This window comes from Rhododendron vialii, chromosome 1a (assembly GCF_030253575.1).
Source record: "Rhododendron vialii isolate Sample 1 chromosome 1a, ASM3025357v1".
Lineage (NCBI taxonomy): Eukaryota > Viridiplantae > Streptophyta > Magnoliopsida > Ericales > Ericaceae > Rhododendron > Rhododendron vialii.
The window spans coordinates 16531180-16550427 of NC_080557.1; the positions used below are offsets into that span (position 1 = coordinate 16531180).

Sequence of the window (19248 nt, forward strand, 5' to 3'; positions counted from 1 at the left end):
CATGAGTAAAGCCACCATTAAGGAACTCAAGTTCCATGTTAATTTGTACAGTATTTCTATTTCCTATTTGTAAAATATTTTCACTCAAGTTATTTCACTTTCCTTGCTTTATCTCTGCCTTCGAGAAAATGAAAGTCCAAGCATAGTACATCCCGTCCAGTGTGTCTCCCTCCAGTCCCGTCCAGTTTCGGCCTTTGGAGGGCCCTTCACCTTTAACCTTTTTAGAGATCGCTGAGAACATTAACTACGTCAAAATTCACGTTGATCGGACACTGTTTGATATCATTTCAAGATGCATTAATGTTGTATAAAAAAAGGCGTACAATACAGGATTGCAATCCCTTCAACAAATTTCTCCGACGCCTAATGCATTGAAAAAATTCTATCAAACGATATCCGATCAACGTGATTTGGTCATTGTTCTCGACGACATCTAAAAAGTGAACGGTTCTGATCATTATTGTGAGTCCGAAAAGGGCCCACCAAAGAACAAACTGGATGTATGGGACTGGAGGGAAGCTTACACTGGACAAGATCTCAGTCCTAGCCAGTATAAGGTGTGATGTACTCAAACTGTATATCAGTTAGAGCATTTTAAATTCTTACCTATTTTTCCACCCAAATCTTCCATGTATCAACGAAAGATGGCATCTCAGATCAAAAAAAGAAAAGAAAAGCAACATGGCATCATAATGTGACATGTACACATACCGAATCCCACAAAACTAGGTGTACCAAGAGTAAATTTTGTGCTTATCAAAAAAAAAAAAGAGTAAAATTTTGTTTATATACTTCAACTACGGATAAAATACAGTATTTTCTTGGATTCTTGCTTGGATACCGGGTAAATTATTTAAAAAGTACAATGAAACATTTTATTGGATGAGGTCAGTCCCGGCTGGCCTCTTAGTACCTTTTTGCCCCTCCCAAGAATATCTTTTTGCATAAATGAGTCCAAAAATCAACATATAGCATCCTACGGAGTAGTTTTTTATTACTATGGTGAATTTTGGACTCCAAAAACACTAAACAATCAAATTTGTTGTTTGACAGAAAATAATTAATGAGAGAAATCGTTTTGCTAGAGTGTGTGTGGAGGTCGAAGTTGATTCCCTTTTGCCTGGAAGTATTGAGCTAGCTGCAGTTTGCTAATGGGAGCTCTGTTTGATTTAGTAGCTAGTTAAGTACCCATGGAAACCATTAACCACTTTGCTTTCAGAGCATGAAGTACTGAAAAGGATAAAAAAAAAAGAAGAAAAATCCTTAACAACGTCCAAACTCCCTCGAGGGCCATGGAAGCTACCTCTTGTCAGAAGCATTCACCACTTAGCTGGTTCGCTTCGTCATTCTTCGAGAAACTTGGCAAGGAAATATGGACTTGCCATGCATCTGTAACTAAGAGAAAATTCAACAATATGTGATCCGGCCCTTTGCCACTATTCGTCCAAGAGGTAATGCAAACACACAATCTAGCCGGCCTTTGCAAATAGGTGTGAAGTTCTAGCATTTAAGATTATGACCTATAATATTAATGTAGACATCGGACATTGTATTTTCTCCCCGGAGACAAATGTGTAAAATTTGCGGCTTGGAATTCCCAAGTAGCTTTGGTAGATGGCGACAAAATTGTTTGAGCTGGCATTCCTTTTCAAAGAGAAGAATCGAAGTTTAGTATTGGACAAGTGGGAAGATTATGGAAGTGCTCACATTCGATCACTTGCAAGAGCTCAGGCAATGAGTGGAGCGCCAAACAGCCCTCAGGCGATGTCGAGCCCTTAGAGGGTCCGCCTATGAGTTGCAGAGGAAGCTCATAGGTGAATTTATCATGAACTTGTTACATGGATACGGGTTTTCTTCTTTTTTTATCATGCTTGGCTTTCTTTGTGTTTCAACAATTTGCTAGCATTTTCATCTTTCGACCTATCTAATTCACATTGCCCTAGTGCATGTAGGGGATGGCTATGTATCTGGTTCCTTTGAAAGAAGCCTACTCAGGTTCAGAAGGGTCATCAAGGGATATTGATCATGTGTATTGATAGAAGAAATGTCATCAGTTGTTTAGTTCAACTTGCACAGCCTAGCATTGAGAATCCAGACATTCCATTGAAGGTTTCCAACCAAGTGATTTTCAATGACGGAGACAAGCTTTTTGATGATTATTGAAGACCCAAGTCGCCCAACCTTGAGTTCTTTTCTTTCCAATTGTGGTCTAAATTTTGCCTAGATTACCCCTTCGGGCTCTGATCAAGCAAGCTTTCCTTATTTTGGTTTCTGTTAGTTTGACATCTCCTAAATGGGCCAAGGCAACGCCCTTGATTTGAACATGACGCCGGAGATAGAGTACTTAAAATTCTTTTTCTTTGCTTGAAAACTACCGTGTTTGGAATCAGTGAAAAACGACCTTGTGCTTTTAAAACAATTGAAGCGATCGTCATAATTTTCAGACAATGAGGCTCCGTTTAGTTGCCAAAAATGTTGTACCGGAAAGTTACTCTTAGGAAAAGTTAAGTAAAGTGAAATAAAAGAAAAAGAAATCTATTTTCCTGTGAGTGTTCATCTGACAATTTTTTTCTGCAGAAAAACTAAAGTTTAGTGGTTCATTTGCCGGAAAAAGACGCTTATGAGAAACTTCTTTATTTTTATTCTCATGGCTAATTTTAAATAAAAGTAATTTTGTGAGCTAAATAATAGGCTATCATATTTCAAAAATTAATACATACGGAAAATGTATTTTATTTAATGCAAAGCCTTAACATGAAATAAAAAAATCGACTTGCAATTCCATATTCAATTTGCTATATTCTGAATGGTCATGCAAATCCCCCATTTAAATTGACATTATCTGATAATCAACCGTACAAATGAAGTTTAAAAAATAAGTAAATGATAACTAAATAAATAAATATTAAACAACCGTGCTTGATTATTTGTTGATGCAAAAACTCATTGAAAATTAGTTAGTACAAAACAAAATTGAAGACCAATGACAAGATAAATAAATACTTCCAAAAAAAATAAACTACCAATTTTTTTCTAAAACAATTATCTCAAAAAGCACCATAGTAATCGAAATTGTTGTTACTCACATAAATCTCAAAGTGTCTTTATAAAAACCTAATTTGTATTTTTTGGTATTGGCGTCATTCACTTTTATTCTTACCCTCCAATTATTTTGGCCCCAATGGAGAAAACTTTTTCCGTGACGGAAAATCCTATGCTTTTGGCCGGATCACTTTTGCAAGAAAGTAAATCTTGCAGGAAAACTTAAAAACAAGTTTCCCACTACTTTTCTGCCAACTGAACACTATAAAAGTTATGAAAAAGTTGATTTTTCCGTCCTTTCCTGTACTTTCCTGACAACTGAACAAGGCTGATAGAAAACCATTTGGAGCCTTTCAAGGACCATTCACAACAGGACATTCATAATGATGATCTCATGATAGTACAATAGGCACGAAAACATTTGCAAAAAGATGGGCCGAATCCTAGTAGCTAGGGTTGCCTACGAATTCCATTTTCAAGGAATTACGCCTTACCTAGCTTGGGTCGCCATTCTTCCAAACTTTTTTCTCAACAACCATTCCACTCAACCTCACATAAAGTAGGAGGGAGGGGGGTGCTGTCCACTTGGAGATAACAGCATGCTGCTGCGCCCCATTTTAGGGCTCATTCCGATCTCGCTTCGATAATCGGAATCGTTCACTTTGTAGAGCTCGTCGAGTAGAATAATTATGAAAAAAATCAGCTTAATTAGATATTATTAAGTGCCTGATCGGAACCTTTTTATCTTAAAAAGAATGGATCCGAAACACTGGATCAAATCCACTGTAACCCATGGACTGAGAGTTATATGGGCTCCGATCAGGTATTTAATGATATCCAATTCAACCGATTTTTTGCATAGTTATTCTACTCGACGAGCTCTACAAAGTGAACGATTCAGATCATCGGAGCGAGACCGGGGTGGGCCCCAAAATTGGGACAGCAGCCCCCTGCGTCCCATAAAGTAGGGAAGGTCTCCTTGTCTCCATTTTTGTTACCTTCAATGCAAGGTTCGCTTTGAGTTTTTCGGGGCCCGACGTGAATTTTTTCAAATGAAGCCCTTTATATAATTCACAAATTAAAAATTTTAATTTTTAAAAATAATTTAAAGGAAATGCTACGAGTATTCAAAACCATAAAAACAAAAAAGATAAATAATCATTCCATCGATACGAAATGTATTACTTAAACATCACTCTTTTCGCTTTTTTGGCAGCAAAAACAGTAATTAATGGCTTGGATTCTTGGAAACAATGTAAAAAAGGAAAACTAAGGGCCAACATTTTTCTACTAATTTTATATCTACCTACATACATAATAGAAGGGCATATATAAATTTAGGGGCCCCTCGACATAGGCAAATATTGGGGGGCCAATGCGGCCGCATTCTTGGTGTATGTCCAAAGCTGGCCCTGCTTCAATGACACTCTCTCACATCTTCCACACGAAAGGTGAGGATTCGATTCTCGTCAGGACCGTAAGTGCTTGGTGTAGTAATTGATGCCTTTTGGACTTACCTTACTCGTATGCTGCTTAGCAGTATCCTTTTCCCATTCCCTTAGAAATGGACTAGACATCTATCAAGTAGAAAAAAAAAAAACTATCATTTGTAATAATCAGAACAGTTCATCTTTAGAAATACAATCAATCATGTCAAAAATCATGCTTATTAGATATCAATTGATATGTTTGTGAAACACATTTAGTTTGTAAAAATGATTTTCAATTCATTTTTTTATTTTTCTCATTTAATGCAGTATAAATGAGTGTTCTTATAAGGTAGCTAGGTGTTTGTAGTTAAGTTATCTCTACTAAACTAAAAATTGTAGAAAATGTGTTGGGTTAGTAGAATAAAATGTGTTGGATGTTTTAGTTTAGTGAATACAACTTAACTTTTAACAAAAAAAATTTAATTTAGTATGAACAACTTCACAAAAGCTAATAAATTATAATGCAAAAAATATTAGTGAAAACGGGGCCTGAGTACGTTTCAAAGTTATATCACTTGCTATTCGATAAACATATTTCATTACGTAATTAAAGATCTTGATGACTAGTCCTTAAAATAAACGATATCATATCGACCATTAAAAGGTCGCGTACATATCCACACATTCATTTTTTTTTCTTTTTCTTTTTTGAAAGAAAATAATTTTCACATTTCTTTTTTGTGATTGCACTCCCTTTCTTATCTTTTAGTAAAACATTTACATATAATTTTTTTTATTAAAAAACAAGAAAATGAGTGTGTGTGTGTGCGCGCGCGTGTGTGTGTGTATATATATAGATCAGGTCAGGAGGTGTGGACCGGAGCTCCGGTCCGCACCTCCCCATTTCTCACATTTCTCGATTGAATTTCGATGATCCGAGCTGCTTAATGTGATCAGAACATGATTTTAAGGGTACCCGCGCAAAATCAGCAAAAAAAAATGACTGGGAAGGGCTTGATCTGAGTAGTTTGGATCATCGAAATTCAATCGAGAAATAGGAGGTGCGGACGGGTGCGGACCGTAAGGGTGTGAACTTGATCCGGACTGTATATATATATATTTATAAAAAAAAGATGAGAAAATCATTGCCTTTTTTAAAATGATTCATTTCTCCTCCCTCAAAAGGAATGTGATTTTGTCATTTCATTTTTAATTTTATTTTCTTACATAATCAACACACAAAATGAAATGCTAGTAGATAAAAGTGAAATGCCAAAATTAATTTCCTTCTAAAAAACCTATTTCGCGGAAGCACACTCTTTATATCGTACTAGGGTTTTCCAAGTCCTCCGTTCGCCTACAAAAAGCGCACATACAACAACTAGGGTTTTCCGTATTCCTGCTGAACTCGGCCGCACAGAGAGAGAGAGAGATAGAGAGAGAGAATGGGAGTGTTCACGTTCGTTTGCAGGAGCTCAGGCGACGAGTGGAGCGCCAAGCAGCTAAAGGGCGACGTGGAGGCCTCAGCCGGGTCCACCTTTGAGTTGCAGAGGAAGCTCGTCCAGGCCGCTCTATCCTGTGATTCCTCTGGTGGAGTCCAGTCTTCTTTCTCCTTCGTCACTCCCTCTTCCGCTGTCTTCCAGGTCCCCCCAATCTCTCTCTTTATTTCTCTCTAATCTCTTTAGATCTATGTTGGGTTTACGAGTTTTATTGCATAAAACAAGTCGTTTGGCTTTTAGATCGAAATCACGATCTGGGTTGTCCTTGATTTTTGCTTTGGTGTAACGAAATCTTTTGTGATGTTGCATAAGATATGGCCTTTGTTTGTTTATTTATTGCTAAGTAAAAGGTGGCGGAGGGGGCGACCAGGCATAGCAACCCTCCCTGGGAAACCCTAGACCCGCGACCAAAGAGCTATAGCAACTTCCACCCGCCAAGGGCTAGTGGGCCACAGCCGGGCTTCACGGGAGGACCAGTTTTGGGAGGGCATTGTTAGCATAACTCGAACCCGTGACCTACGGCCCAAACTTTGTGTGAGTAAGCCATGAGCCACTAGGCTACCCCCCTTGGTGGAGGCCTTCGTTTATTTAATCTTATCATTGCTAGCTCTGTATGAGAATAAATTCTCAGAAAGGGAAGTATGAGAAAAAATAGAGGGAAAATTTTGGCCAGTTCTTTCTCTTACTCTCTTCCCCTGTTCCCAACAATGCTAAATGTTGGAGAATCATTAAATTACGGTTTATCATATCGGCATAAATTTGTCATAGTACTCCAACTAGGAATTTTGATCATGAAAACAGAGAGACTGAAGCTTCATTCATTTGCTGGATACTTTCTAATGAAGAATGTCATTGCAATGGATTTATTTTTTCTGCTCACTCTGAGAGGAATGAGCAAGAGGGGCTCTATGATATTTTGTAATGTTAATTTTTCTGTTTTGAGTAGGCACTCTGAAAGAAATATAATCACAATGGTATTTAATGGTTGTGACTTGTGAGAGGAAATTGTTAGGCGTGAGTTTAATTTAAGGAACCCTAACTCCTTGGGTTTTATCAATGTGATAGCTCAGCTAGGTAATCTGATGGAAGACTAATGGATGACTTGTTTTCTGGGAACATACACTCAGTATCATGTGTTAATCAGGTCATTTTGCTCTGATTTCGATATATAAAATCACACAGAGGACCATTCTCTAATTGTGTCAGACCATTTCCTGCGTGTTTTGGGACTTCTATGAATAGCTAGTGAGAAATTTAACTTAGGGAAATATGCTTGTTAAGTTCATGTTCAATTAAACATGCCTGACACGGATCCCATAGTCTTATCCTAGTGTTGAGTGTCCGACACAGGTACTTTATTTGTTTTGAAGGATTCATGTAACATAGTCGGCAACATAGTGAACCAAAGCCCATCCAATATGTATGATATGGTTTACTGAACTGATTCAATTGCAGGTGATTGTTGGCGGCGGTGGCGGCGGCGGTGGTTTCATTGGAGGCGGAGCAGCTGCTGCTGCAGCTCCTGCAGGTGGGGCCCCAGCTGCAGAAGCACCTCCAGCTGAGGAGAAAAAGGAAGAGAAAGAGGAGAGCGATGACGACATGGGTTTCTCACTCTTTGATTAGTATTGCATTGCATCTCTCCTTACAATGCCCCGACGTTATCAAGTTTTGAATCTGTCCTTTGCATGTTCGAACATCTGATGCATAGTATTGTTGGTCTTCAGTTTGGTGTTCACATTTGTTGGTTTTCAAACGTATTTTTAGTTTCTTGCTTTAGCTGGTTTTTGCATACCTTTATTGTCTAGTGAGTTGGTTAATGCTGCTGTGAACTTATTTTAGTTGGAGACCTAAAGGTTGATAAATGCGACGTGAGTTTTAGGCCTCCGAAATAGCTGTCTGTAGGATGTAGTTTATCTGTCCTAATCCTTTCTTCAATATTGTGCCTCTTTTCAGAGGGAAACAAAGACTTCTGTGCATAATTTGCTTGCACCAATTTAAGGAGATAATCATGTTCAAAAAAAAAATTTAAAGAGAAAATTGAGATGTTTAAATTGGTGCGAAAGAACGTAGATCTTTTTATTTCAAAAGTAGCACAGCTTTTACATAAAAACAAGAGACAAAAGCGAATCCTAACTAATGTTGTTGCCAATACTTTTATTTCCTGGTAGGCATACAATGAGCAAATCGAAAGTCGAAATAAAAACTCGTCCCACTGAAGAGGACCAAGTTAGGATTGTGATGAAGAACTTGTAGCCGCAGTACGTAAAGCATTTCTACCTCAGTCTATCTCCACTTTTGAGCACCTCCATGGCCTGGGACTGTAGGTGGAGGATGGCGAACCAAGGATCCCTTGACTAGGTAGAACCCAACCAATCTCAACAAACCTTCCCTAACTGCACGTCCAACACCGATGGCAATGCCAAAAGCTTCAATGCCGTATCTCTGCACGTTCCATCATATAATCCGACCAGCTACGTATATCCTAATACTTGAAACCCAAACTCAACGATACCTTTGCCCTTGTTAAAACTTTGACTCACTCTGCAATCCGTCAAGGGCACCTCAAGTCGCCCGAAACCTAACCACTTTGCCAACTATTAAGACCCAACCACTGAGTAGTGTCTAGCTACCAACAAGCAAGTCAAGAAACTGAATGTTGTATTAAGGTAAAACATGAAACTGAAGACCTACTTGACAACCAAACCATCAAGCAACCTGAAAGAACCAATGTCCAAACAAACCCCTCGGGCCTTGCCCACTCGTACTGTATCTCCTTTGCAAAACATCAACCCACATAGGAACCCAAGACCTACCCTGTGGCCCGAGCAATTGAATTTTGTGTCTCTTGAGTCTGTCGAGTGTCGATGCTTGTACACAAAGCTAACTCGCCCTGGCTGAATTTGGTACTTTTGCTGTTAATTTTTTCGAATTCCGACGGAGTTTCCTCAAGAGTTCGTTTCGAAAGAACGACTGGTTGACGAACAGATTCAAGATGTATTCAAAAGTTGATAAAAAAAAACTCAAATGCAAGTTGAGTGGTAGACAAGTGATAGACACAATATACGGGGGGAGTTCGAGTCCCAAACGTGACCCAGTGAACATGTTTACAAGAAACTTGGAGGGAGGCTTAGTTGCACCAAATGTTTGTTCTCTCATGAAATGCATCGACCCCATACATTTATCTTTGAGTTCCCAATCATTTATGCAATTTATTTCATCGACCCCATACATTTATCTTTGAGTTCCCAATCATTTATGCAATTTTTAAAGTCAAAGTTACACATAAAAAACACAGGGCGCTGCTATTCGCAGCCCTTTATTTTCTTCCATAGCCCGTTAAAAATTTTCAATTATACTCGATAGTTAGTTACCGAAATTGAGATATATTTTTAGCATTCAATTACCGAAATATAATATTTTTTTCAACAGTTATTTACCGAAAATGTACATTCGGCAGTTGTTTACCGAAAGTTAAACATATTTTCGACATGTAGTTACCGAAATATAATCTTGTTTTCAAAAGCTATTTACCGAAATGTTATGTATGATTTCAACAACCATTTACCGAAATGTAGTGGGTTATGGGAGAAAATAAAGGGCTGCGAATAGCAGCGCCCAAAACACATCAACTAAAGCTGCATAAACCAAATTGAGGCCTCGTTTTGCTAAAGTTCTTATTTTTTAAGTACTTATTTTCCGTTTTACAAGACAGGTTGTTGAAAAATGTATGCATTATAATTTGTGAAAATTTATATGCATCTCTATTAATTATTTTGATGATTAATTCAATGATATTTTTATTCGGCAAATACAAAATTATCGAAAAGTCGATTCCCGAATTAAATATTTTCGTGACCTTGAAATATAGCATAAAGTCTCTTGGATTCATGATTTATATTTACAAAGACTTTATTGAGCTCAATACATGCTTTAACGGTTTATTTAGATGAAATTGTGAGCCACAGGTTGACGAACCGGCTGACAAGCCGGCTGTCTGAACAGAAAGCTGTGACAACCGGACGACCACCCGGATGACCACTCTATCAAACGGCTAGTTTCCAACGGCTAGTTTCAAACGGCTAGTTTCCAACGGCTAGTTTCCAACGGCTAGTTTCAAACGGCTAGTTTCCAACGGCTAGTTTCAAACGGCTAGTTTCCAACGGCTAGTTCCAACGGCTAGTTTCCAACGGCTAGGAAGCATATGGATGGCTATATAAGGCATCAAGAACTCATTAATGAGTACACACACAAGCTACAACATTCCATATTATTGCAAGAGAAAATTCTCAAAAGATCAAAGCCAAAAATTCTCATTGTTCTTCCACTTTCATATTATTCTTGAGAGAAAATTTGTACAAGTCGTGAGCGATAATTTTCATACCTTCTTCACATACTTGTATTTCCTAAGTGAGTGTTTGAGTCAAACACTTGAAAGCTTAGAAGACCAAATTCGGGTTGGAATTTGGGTGTTATTGTTTTTGAGAAGTTTTCGGAGAAAATTCTTGCGGTTGTGCTAGCTCCTCGGGAAAGCTAGAGGCATTCGGTTCTTGTAAGCACCTGCAAGACTTACAAGTTGTAATCTTTTAAAGATTAGTCTAACCTTCAAGTAATTGCTTGAGGAGAAGTGGAGTAGGGCCGGACCGTGGACAAATCCGGACCGAACCACTATAAACGGGTTCTATCTCTCTATCTCTCTATTTTGATTGCATACTTATTGTTTGCATATATTGTTAGAGATAAATTTTTATTGGTAATTATTACTAGCAATCCTATTCACCCCCCCTCTAGGTTGCATAATTTGGGTAACAATTGGTATCAGAGCCTCGGCTCTTGTTTGTAGATTTAACCATCTAAGAGTTAAGATCCATGGCAACCACTAGTAATGTTTCTTGTATCGAAGGTCAATCGTCCAATAAACCTCCCTTGTTCACCGGAGAAAATTACTCTCATTGGAAAAATAGAATGATGATCTTTATTCAATCCACGGATTATGATCTATGGAAAATTATCAAAAATGGTCCCATTATTCCTACTAAGAAAGTTGGAGAAGAGACTATGCCTAAACCAGATTATGAGTGGAGTCATTTGGAAAAGGCTTCAATAGAAAAGAACTATAGAGCTATGAACCTTCTTTTTTGTGCTATTACTCCCAATGAATATGATTGTGTCTCCGCATGTGAATCGGCTAAAGAAATATGGGATAAGTTAGAAATGTCACATGAAGGAGATAGTCAAGTTAAGGAATCCAAAATTGATATTCTTGTGCATAGCTATGAGCTCTTCAAAATGAAACCGGATGAATCTATATCTCAAATGTTTGCTAGATTTGCTAGTATTACTAACGGTTTAAAAGCTCTTGGAAAGATTTACAGTCAATCCGAAATGACAAGGAAGGTGCTCCGTTCCATGCCAACCAATTGGGACACTACCACCTCCATCATCCTACAATCCAAAGATTTCTCAACATACACGATGGACAAGCTCATGGGATCTCTCATGACGGAGGAAATGCATCACAACCTCAAGGGTGAAAAAGAGAAGAAAGTTAAGGATCTTGCCTTCAAAAGTACAACAAGCAAATCAAAAAGCAAGGAGGATTCAAGCAACGAAAGTGAGGATGATGAAATGGCGCTCATCACAAAAACGTTCAAGAAACTCCTCAAAAATAGAGCATCTCGCAAAGGTAGAGGATTTTCAAGAAAAGATGGAGGCAAAGAAGAAAGTAGCAAAAAGGATCCAATCATTTGCTACGAGTGCAAGAAGCCCGGCCACATCAAAAGTGAATGTCCATATGCCAAAAAATATTCAAAGAAGGACAAAAGGAGAGCTATGATGGCCACATGGGACAATAGTGACGATAGTAGCTCCGATGAGGACGATGAGCAACAAGAGGTCGCTAACTTGTGTTTCATGGCCATCGAAGAAAACGAGGTAGATCTCGACTCATCCTATTCCTTTGATGAATTGTTTATTGCCTATAAAGAGTTGAAAGTAGAATTTGAAAAAGTTGTTTCTAAAAACAAATTTCTTAAAAAGGTTGCTAAAGATCTCTCACTAGAAATGGATGATTTAATTGAAGAGAAAGATATTTTGGAGGAAGAAAATGAAAGTTTAAGAACCTCTTTGGCAAAAGAAAAAGAGTATTTGAAGGATACTTCCAAAAACGAATCTTTAGAAAAACAAATTGACGATTTAACTAATTCTCTTTCAAAACTCACTAATGGAAAAGAAAGTTTAGACATTCTTCTTGGAAAACAAATGGTTTCTTTTCACAAGGCCGGAATTGGTTATAATCCCACTCAACACAAAAATCTTTTTGGAAAAGATGTTCCTCCTTCTAACCATTCTAAATTGACATGTCATTATTGTGGTAAAATTGGTCATATTTCTCCTACATGTCCTATGAAAGGATACTCATCTTCTAATGCAAAAAAGGTTTGGGTTTCTAAGAACCGTATCAATGCTAACCTTCAAGGACCCAAGATGATTTGGGTACCAAAAGTCAAGAATTGATGTGCTATTGTAGGTATGCTTCAAAAGTTCTCTCAAGGAAGGAAGTTGGTACCTTGATAGTGGATGTTCAAGACACATGACCGGTGACAAGAGGGCTTTCAATTCTCTTTCGCCTAAAGATGGTGGACATGTCACATTTGGAGACAACAACAAAGGCAAAATCATAGGAATCGGTGATATAGGTAATTCTCCTATTATTGAAGATGTTTTACTTGTTAGTGGTTTAAAACACAATCTTCTTAGCATAAGTCAATTATGTGATAGAGGAAATCGTGTTATCTTTGAAAAATCCAAATGTATCATTGAAAATGTCAAAAGCAACAAGACACTCTTCGTTGGACAAAGACTTGAAAATGTATATGTTTTTAATCTCAATGATTTAAGTAATTGTGATATAAAATGTTTTTCCGCTTTGAGTGAAAATAGTTGGCTTTGGCATAGGCGCCTAGGACATGCAAGTATGGATGCTATTTCAAAACTCTCTAGAAAAAATTTGGTAAAAGGTCTTCCTAAAATCAAATTTGAAAAAGATAGACTTTGTGGTCCTTGCCAACAAGGAAAACAAACCAAGGTTTCTTTTAAGTCCAAAAACGTTGTTTCAACTACTAGACCTTTGCAATTACTTCATATGGATTTGTTTGGACCAACTCGCTCTCCAAGTCTTTGTGGAAACTATTATTGTCTTGTTGTTGTTGATGATTTCTCTAGATATACATGGGTGATGTTCCTAGCTCATAAGAATGAGGCTTATCCTAATTTCACTAAACTTTGTAGAAGAGTTCAAAATGAAAAAGGCTTTGTTATTTCTAACATTCGTACGGATCATGGAAAAGAACTTGACAATTCTTTATATGAAAAGTTTTGTGATGAACATGGTATTGGTCATAACTTTTCCGTACCTCGTACTCCTCAACAAAATGGAGTAGTAGAGAGAAAAAATCGTACTCTGGAAGAAATGGCCCGCACTATGCTTTGTGAAAACTCTTTGCCAAAATATTTTTGGGCGGAAGCCGTTAATACCTCATGCTATATTTTGAATCGAGTTTTAATTAGGCCTATCCTCAAGAAAACTCCTTATGAGCTTTGGAATGGTAGAATACCCAACATTAATTACTTTCATGCCTTCGGTTGTAAATGTTATGTATTAAACAATGGAAAAGATAACTTGGGTAAATTTGATTCAAAATCGGATGAAGGCATCTTTATTGGTTACTCTCTTACTAGCAAAGCATATAGAATTTATAATAAGCGCACTAATCTTGTTGAAGAATCTATTCACGTTTCCTTTGATGAATCTAATCCTTGTGCTACTAAGGATGTTGTTGATAATGATGACTTAGAAATTACACATGAGATTCATGACTTGAAAATTCAAGAAAAAGTTGATGGTGATACTCAAGTAGAAAGCTCTCAAATCAAAGAAGATGAAGTTATTAATCAACCTCAAGATGCCATGGGAGACAACCAAGATCTTTCCAAGGATTGGAGATTCGTGCAAAACCATCCAAAGGACTTGATTCTTGGAGAAGTTTCGAAAGGGGTAACCACTCGCTCGTCTCATAGAAATTTTTGTGAAAATCAAGCTTTTGTTTCTCAAATTGAGCCTAAAAACTTTCCGGAAGCTCAAGATGATGAAAATTGGATTTTGGCCATGCAAGATGAGTTAAATCAATTTGAAAGGAATAAAGTTTGGGCATTAGTACCTAAGCCTCTTGATCACACTATTATAGGTACTAAATGGGTTTTTCGTAACAAGCTAGATGAATCCGGAAATATTGTTAGGAATAAAGCTAGACTTGTTGCTCAAGGTTATAATCAAGAAGAAGGTATTGATTTTGAAGAAACTTTTGCACCGGTAGCTAGATTAGAGGCTATTCGCATATTGCTTGCCTTTGCATCTTTCAAAAATTTCAAGCTTTATCAAATGGATGTGAAAAGTGCATTTTTGAATGGGTTCATAAATGAGGAAGTTTATGTCAAACAACCTCCCGGCTTTGAAGATCATGTATACCCCGATCATGTTTTTAAACTCTCAAAAGCTCTATATGGTTTGAAGCAAGCACCACGTGCATGGTATGATAGACTTAGTTCATTCTTGCTTGACAATGGCTTTACTCGTGGAAAAATTGATACTACTCTTTTCATTAAAGCCAAAGGTAAAGATATGCTCATTATTCAAATATATGTTGATGATATTGTCTTTGGTGCCACTAATGATAATATGTGCAAAGAGTTTGCTAAGTGTATGCAAGGTGAATTTGAAATGAGTATGATGGGGGAGCTTAACTTCTTCCTCGGACTTCAAATCAAGCAAACTAATGAGGGGATCCTAATCAACCAAGCCAAGTATGCGAAAGAACTTATTAAGAAGTTTGGCATGGAAGGATCAAAGCCAATGAGCACACCAATGAGCACATCAACTAAGCTAGACAAAGATGAGAATGGTAAGGCCGTCAATGAAAAGATGTATCGAGGTATGATCGGCTCATTACTTTATCTCACTGCAAGTAGACCGGATATAATGTTTAGTGTTTGCATGTGTGCTAGATTTCAATCATGTCCTAAAGAATCGCATTTAAAAGCTATTAAACGTATTTTTAAATATGTTGCCGGTTCTCATGACTTAGGATTGTTTTATCCACGTGGAGTTGCATTTGATTTAATTGGTTATTCGGATGCGGATTTTGGAGGTTTCAAAGTTGATCGTAAAAGTACAAGTGGGACTTGCCAATTTCTAGGGCACTCTCTAGTGTCTTGGCATAGCAAGAAACAAAATTCCGTAGCTCTATCTACCGCCGAGGCGGAATATGTAGCGGCCGGAAGTTGTTGTGCCCAAATATTGTGGATCAAACAACAAATGGAGGATTTCAATTTGCAATATGATCATATTCCTATTAAATGTGATAATACTAGTGCAATTAGCTTAACCAAGAATCCAATTCAACATTCTCGAACAAAACATATTGAGATTAGACATCATTTTATAAGAGATCATGTTCAAAAAGGGGATATTGAACTTAACTTTATTAGTACCGACAAGCAATTGGCGGACATTTTCACAAAACCCCTTGGTGAAGAACAATTTTGTTTCATTCGACGAGAACTCGGCATGTCTAATCATTTATGAAAAAGTTGTGTTCTTGATGTCAAAATTTTTTTTTGGATTCAATGTTGAGTTGATTGAATTCGTAAATATCATACTTGATGGAGAGTACAAATGATCTTGATAAAGAAATCACCCTCCAAACATTTTATCATATGATTCATTTTCCTGTGTTTGGTATGCAGAAAAACAGTTTTATGGTCTTTAATGCTACTCCTCTTAAACGTTTTCTGGACTTAACCTGCATTTGTCAGTGTAGAGACCCGTATTTTATTTCCATAATTCTTTATGTTTTATTAAGGCATGAGTTGTGATATAAAATGGAGAATGAGTTCGGATGTCGAATGTGCTAGAATTTAGAAGTTCGGGATGCAAGTGTAATATGCATGGGTGTATAAGTGAAGGTGTGTGTAGGGGATAATTCTCCCCCACATATATTTCTTTTCTTTTCCGGGCAGACACACACACGTTTCTCTCTCTCTACTCCCTCGACCGACTCTCTCTCTTTCTCACCTCTCGTCCAAACTTCTCTCTTCGATTTCATCGCCTTAGAATGAGATTTCGGAAAAATCCCAAGTACTAAAGTTGTTCTACGCGACGAGATCTTCCTATTGATCGAAGAAGAATCATGATCGGAGCACTTTGAGGTTTCCTCCATGTTCGGGCTTGCTTCTAACCCTCGAGGTAGGGATCTCCTACCTTCTTTACGTGTTTAAGTGTTGGTTAGATGTACAAGAATCAAGTTTGATCATTTATTTTGAGTCTTGAACAAATCTGTTATATGCTGATAATTTCGTGGGTTTTGGAAATCTGTCTTTTGGGAGCCCTCTGCTAGAAATCACTGGCATTTGTCATGATTAAGACCTCAAGGGGCGGGTCAGGGTCGTGACAGTCAGTCGGATGTCCAAGCGGATGTCCAACCGGACAACCGTGAGGATTGAGACTTATTCAAGCTTTTGCGTTGCTAACTCTGATTTATTAAGTCTGTTACACTTAGTTTGTATGAACTTCATGGCTTAGTGCTTAAATTGTCTCTTATATACTTCGCCGATATGAATTTCTTGTCTCTAAGCTTGCAGGGATAATCATTCTCGGTAATACCCCTCGCATTCTTTAAAAAGCTCTCTTTTAGGGGGAGCATGTATTAAGGGGACACAACAATAAACACCCGAACACAATTTTCTTCCCCTATTCTTGTTCTTTTCGGCGCCACCCCTATTCTTGTCCTATTCGGCGCCGCATCCCCTATCCTATCTCTATTCGGTGCCGCATCCCCTATTATCTCTCTTTCGGCGCAGCAATTCAATCAATTCGGCGCACCATTTCAAACAATTCGGCGCAGCATTTCAAACAATTCGGCAATCTCATACTCTATAAATTCAACAACACAATCTCTATCTCCTCATCTATCTATCTCTCCTTATCTCTCGGCCTAAATCTCTCCAAATCTCTATCCTTCCAAATCGAGCAATGGCAAACATACCGCAAGGGTTACCGTTTGAGTTTTACGAAAGAGATGCCGAACGAGCAGAGTTCAGGTTGTTTATCCAAACCATTTGGATGCAACTCTTTATCTTCATTCTGCTGTGTGCGTTACTTACCATGAGAATACCACCATGGTTCGGATGGAATGTAAATGTGGATACTCTGTGGTATTGGATTGGCATTATAGCTGCCGTTGTAGCAGCCATTATTCGAGAATACGAAAATCAAGGACGCCAAGCTCTCAATGTACGAAGATAGAGTGCTACAGGGCAAGAGCGGCATGGTGCTGGAACCATGGCCCTATTGTTTTTCTCTTTTTAGTTTTTTTTTTATGATGTCACAGGGGGAGAAAAAGCCAAGTTTTAATTGATCTATCTTGCCATTTTGGGCAAATTTAAAAAATTGCTTGCTATGATCTGATGATTATTGCTATTACTCGTTGATCGTAGATAACTGCTTTGGTGCATGTATTAAGGGGGAGATTGGCATAACTCCTACTTGAATAAAAACTATCATTTTGTGTCATCATCAAAAAGGGGGAGATTGTTGAAAAATGTATGCATTATAATTTGTGAAAATTTATATGCATCTCTATTAATTATTTTGATGATTAATTCAATGATATTTTTATTCGGCAAATACAAAATTATCGAAAAGTCGATTCCCGAATTAAATATTTTCGTGACCTTGAAATATAGCATAAAGTCTCTTGGATTCATGATTTATATTTACAAAGACTTTATTGAGCTCAATACATGCTTTAACGGTTTATTTAGATGAAATTGTGAGCCACAGGTTGACGAACCGGCTGACAAGCCGGCTGTCTGAACAGAAAGCTGTGACAACCGGACGACCACCCGGATGACCACTCTATCAAACGGCTAGTTTCCAACGGCTAGTTTCCAACGGCTAGTTTCAAACGGCTAGTTTCCAACGGCTAGTTTCAAACGGCTAGTTTCCAACGGCTAGTTCCAACGGCTAGTTTCCAACGGCTAGGAAGCATATGGATGGCTATATAAGGCATCAAGAACTCATTAATGAGTACACACACAAGCTACAACATTCCATATTATTGCAAGAGAAAATTCTCAAAAGATCAAAGCCAAAAATTCTCATTGTTCTTCCACTTTCATATTATTCTTGAGAGAAAATTTGTACAAGTCGTGAGCGATAATTTTCATACCTTCTTCACATACTTGTATTTCCTAAGTGAGTGTTTGAGTCAAACACTTGAAAGCTTAGAAGACCAAATTCGGGTTGGAATTTGGGTGTTATTGTTTTTGAGAAGTTTTCGGAGAAAATTCTTGCGGTTGTGCTAGCTCCTCGGGAAAGCTAGAGGCATTCGGTTCTTGTAAGCACCTGCAAGACTTACAAGTTGTAATCTTTTAAAGATTAGTCTAACCTTCAAGTAATTGCTTGAGGAGAAGTGGAGTAGGGCCGGACCGTGGACAAATCCGGACCGAACCACTATAAACGGGTTCTATCTCTCTATCTCTCTATTTTGATTGCATACTTATTGTTTGCATATATTGTTAGAGATAAATTTTTATTGGTAATTATTACTAGCAATCCTATTCACCCCCCCTCTAGGTTGCATAATTTGGGTAACACAGATCATTCTTTCATAATACATTGCCTTTAATTCAAAAAATAAGTAATTATTTGCCCCAATGCCCTTTAGTTAATGGAGACCAAAATGTTAGGAGTATTCTACTACTATATGGCATTTAAAAGGTAAGGTTTGGAAGAAAGGACTGACGCGTCTTCCACTTTGGAACTCGTGCTAGACCTCACATGCACAAGGACATCAAATGTTTTTTTCCCATGGTCAAGGGTGTCTTCTTCGGGTCAGTTTACGAGCATCTCGACTAATTTTTTTATTGATCCGATAAAAAACAGACCATTTACACTGGAACTAGGAGATTCTCAAGAAACTACTTTCTTGCTATCAGACCCCATGAATTGAACCACGATTAATTGCGTGGGGAGCAAACCGGCATCAGTCAGGACATTAATATAAGGATGTAATTACGGACCAAATAGAGGCTGGATTTTGAAATATACAAATAATAATAAAGTGACTGATTAATATAATAATGTGTCTTGAACTCAACCCTCATCGTTTGACTTTCCATGTGGTGCAGAATTTTAAGACCAAAATCACTTGATGAAGTAG

The 19248-nt window shown here is 37.7% G+C and overlaps 1 protein-coding gene across 1 annotated transcript; it reads left to right on the forward strand.

Moving 5' to 3' along the window:
- The first annotated feature begins 5764 nt into the window (after positions 1–5764).
- LOC131308321 (large ribosomal subunit protein P3-like) lies at positions 5765–7860 on the forward strand. The gene is made up of 2 exons (XM_058335237.1): positions 5765–6115; positions 7427–7860. The coding sequence occupies exons 1-2, from the start codon at positions 5918–5920 to the stop codon at positions 7592–7594; spliced, it is 366 nt and encodes a 121-aa protein (XP_058191220.1). The 5' UTR covers positions 5765–5917; the 3' UTR covers positions 7595–7860.
- Positions 7861–19248: the final 11388 nt, after the last annotated feature.

Bases quoted from the DNA above. Each gene is read 5' to 3' on its own strand.
- LOC131308321 (XM_058335237.1), top strand. From the start codon at position 5,918: ATGGGAGTGTTCACGTTCGTTTGCAGGAGCTCAGGCGACGAGTGGAGC. The intron at 6,116-7,426 runs GTCCCCCCAATC...ATTCAATTGCAG, and splicing joins CCTCTTCCGCTGTCTTCCAG to GTGATTGTTGGCGGCGGTGG.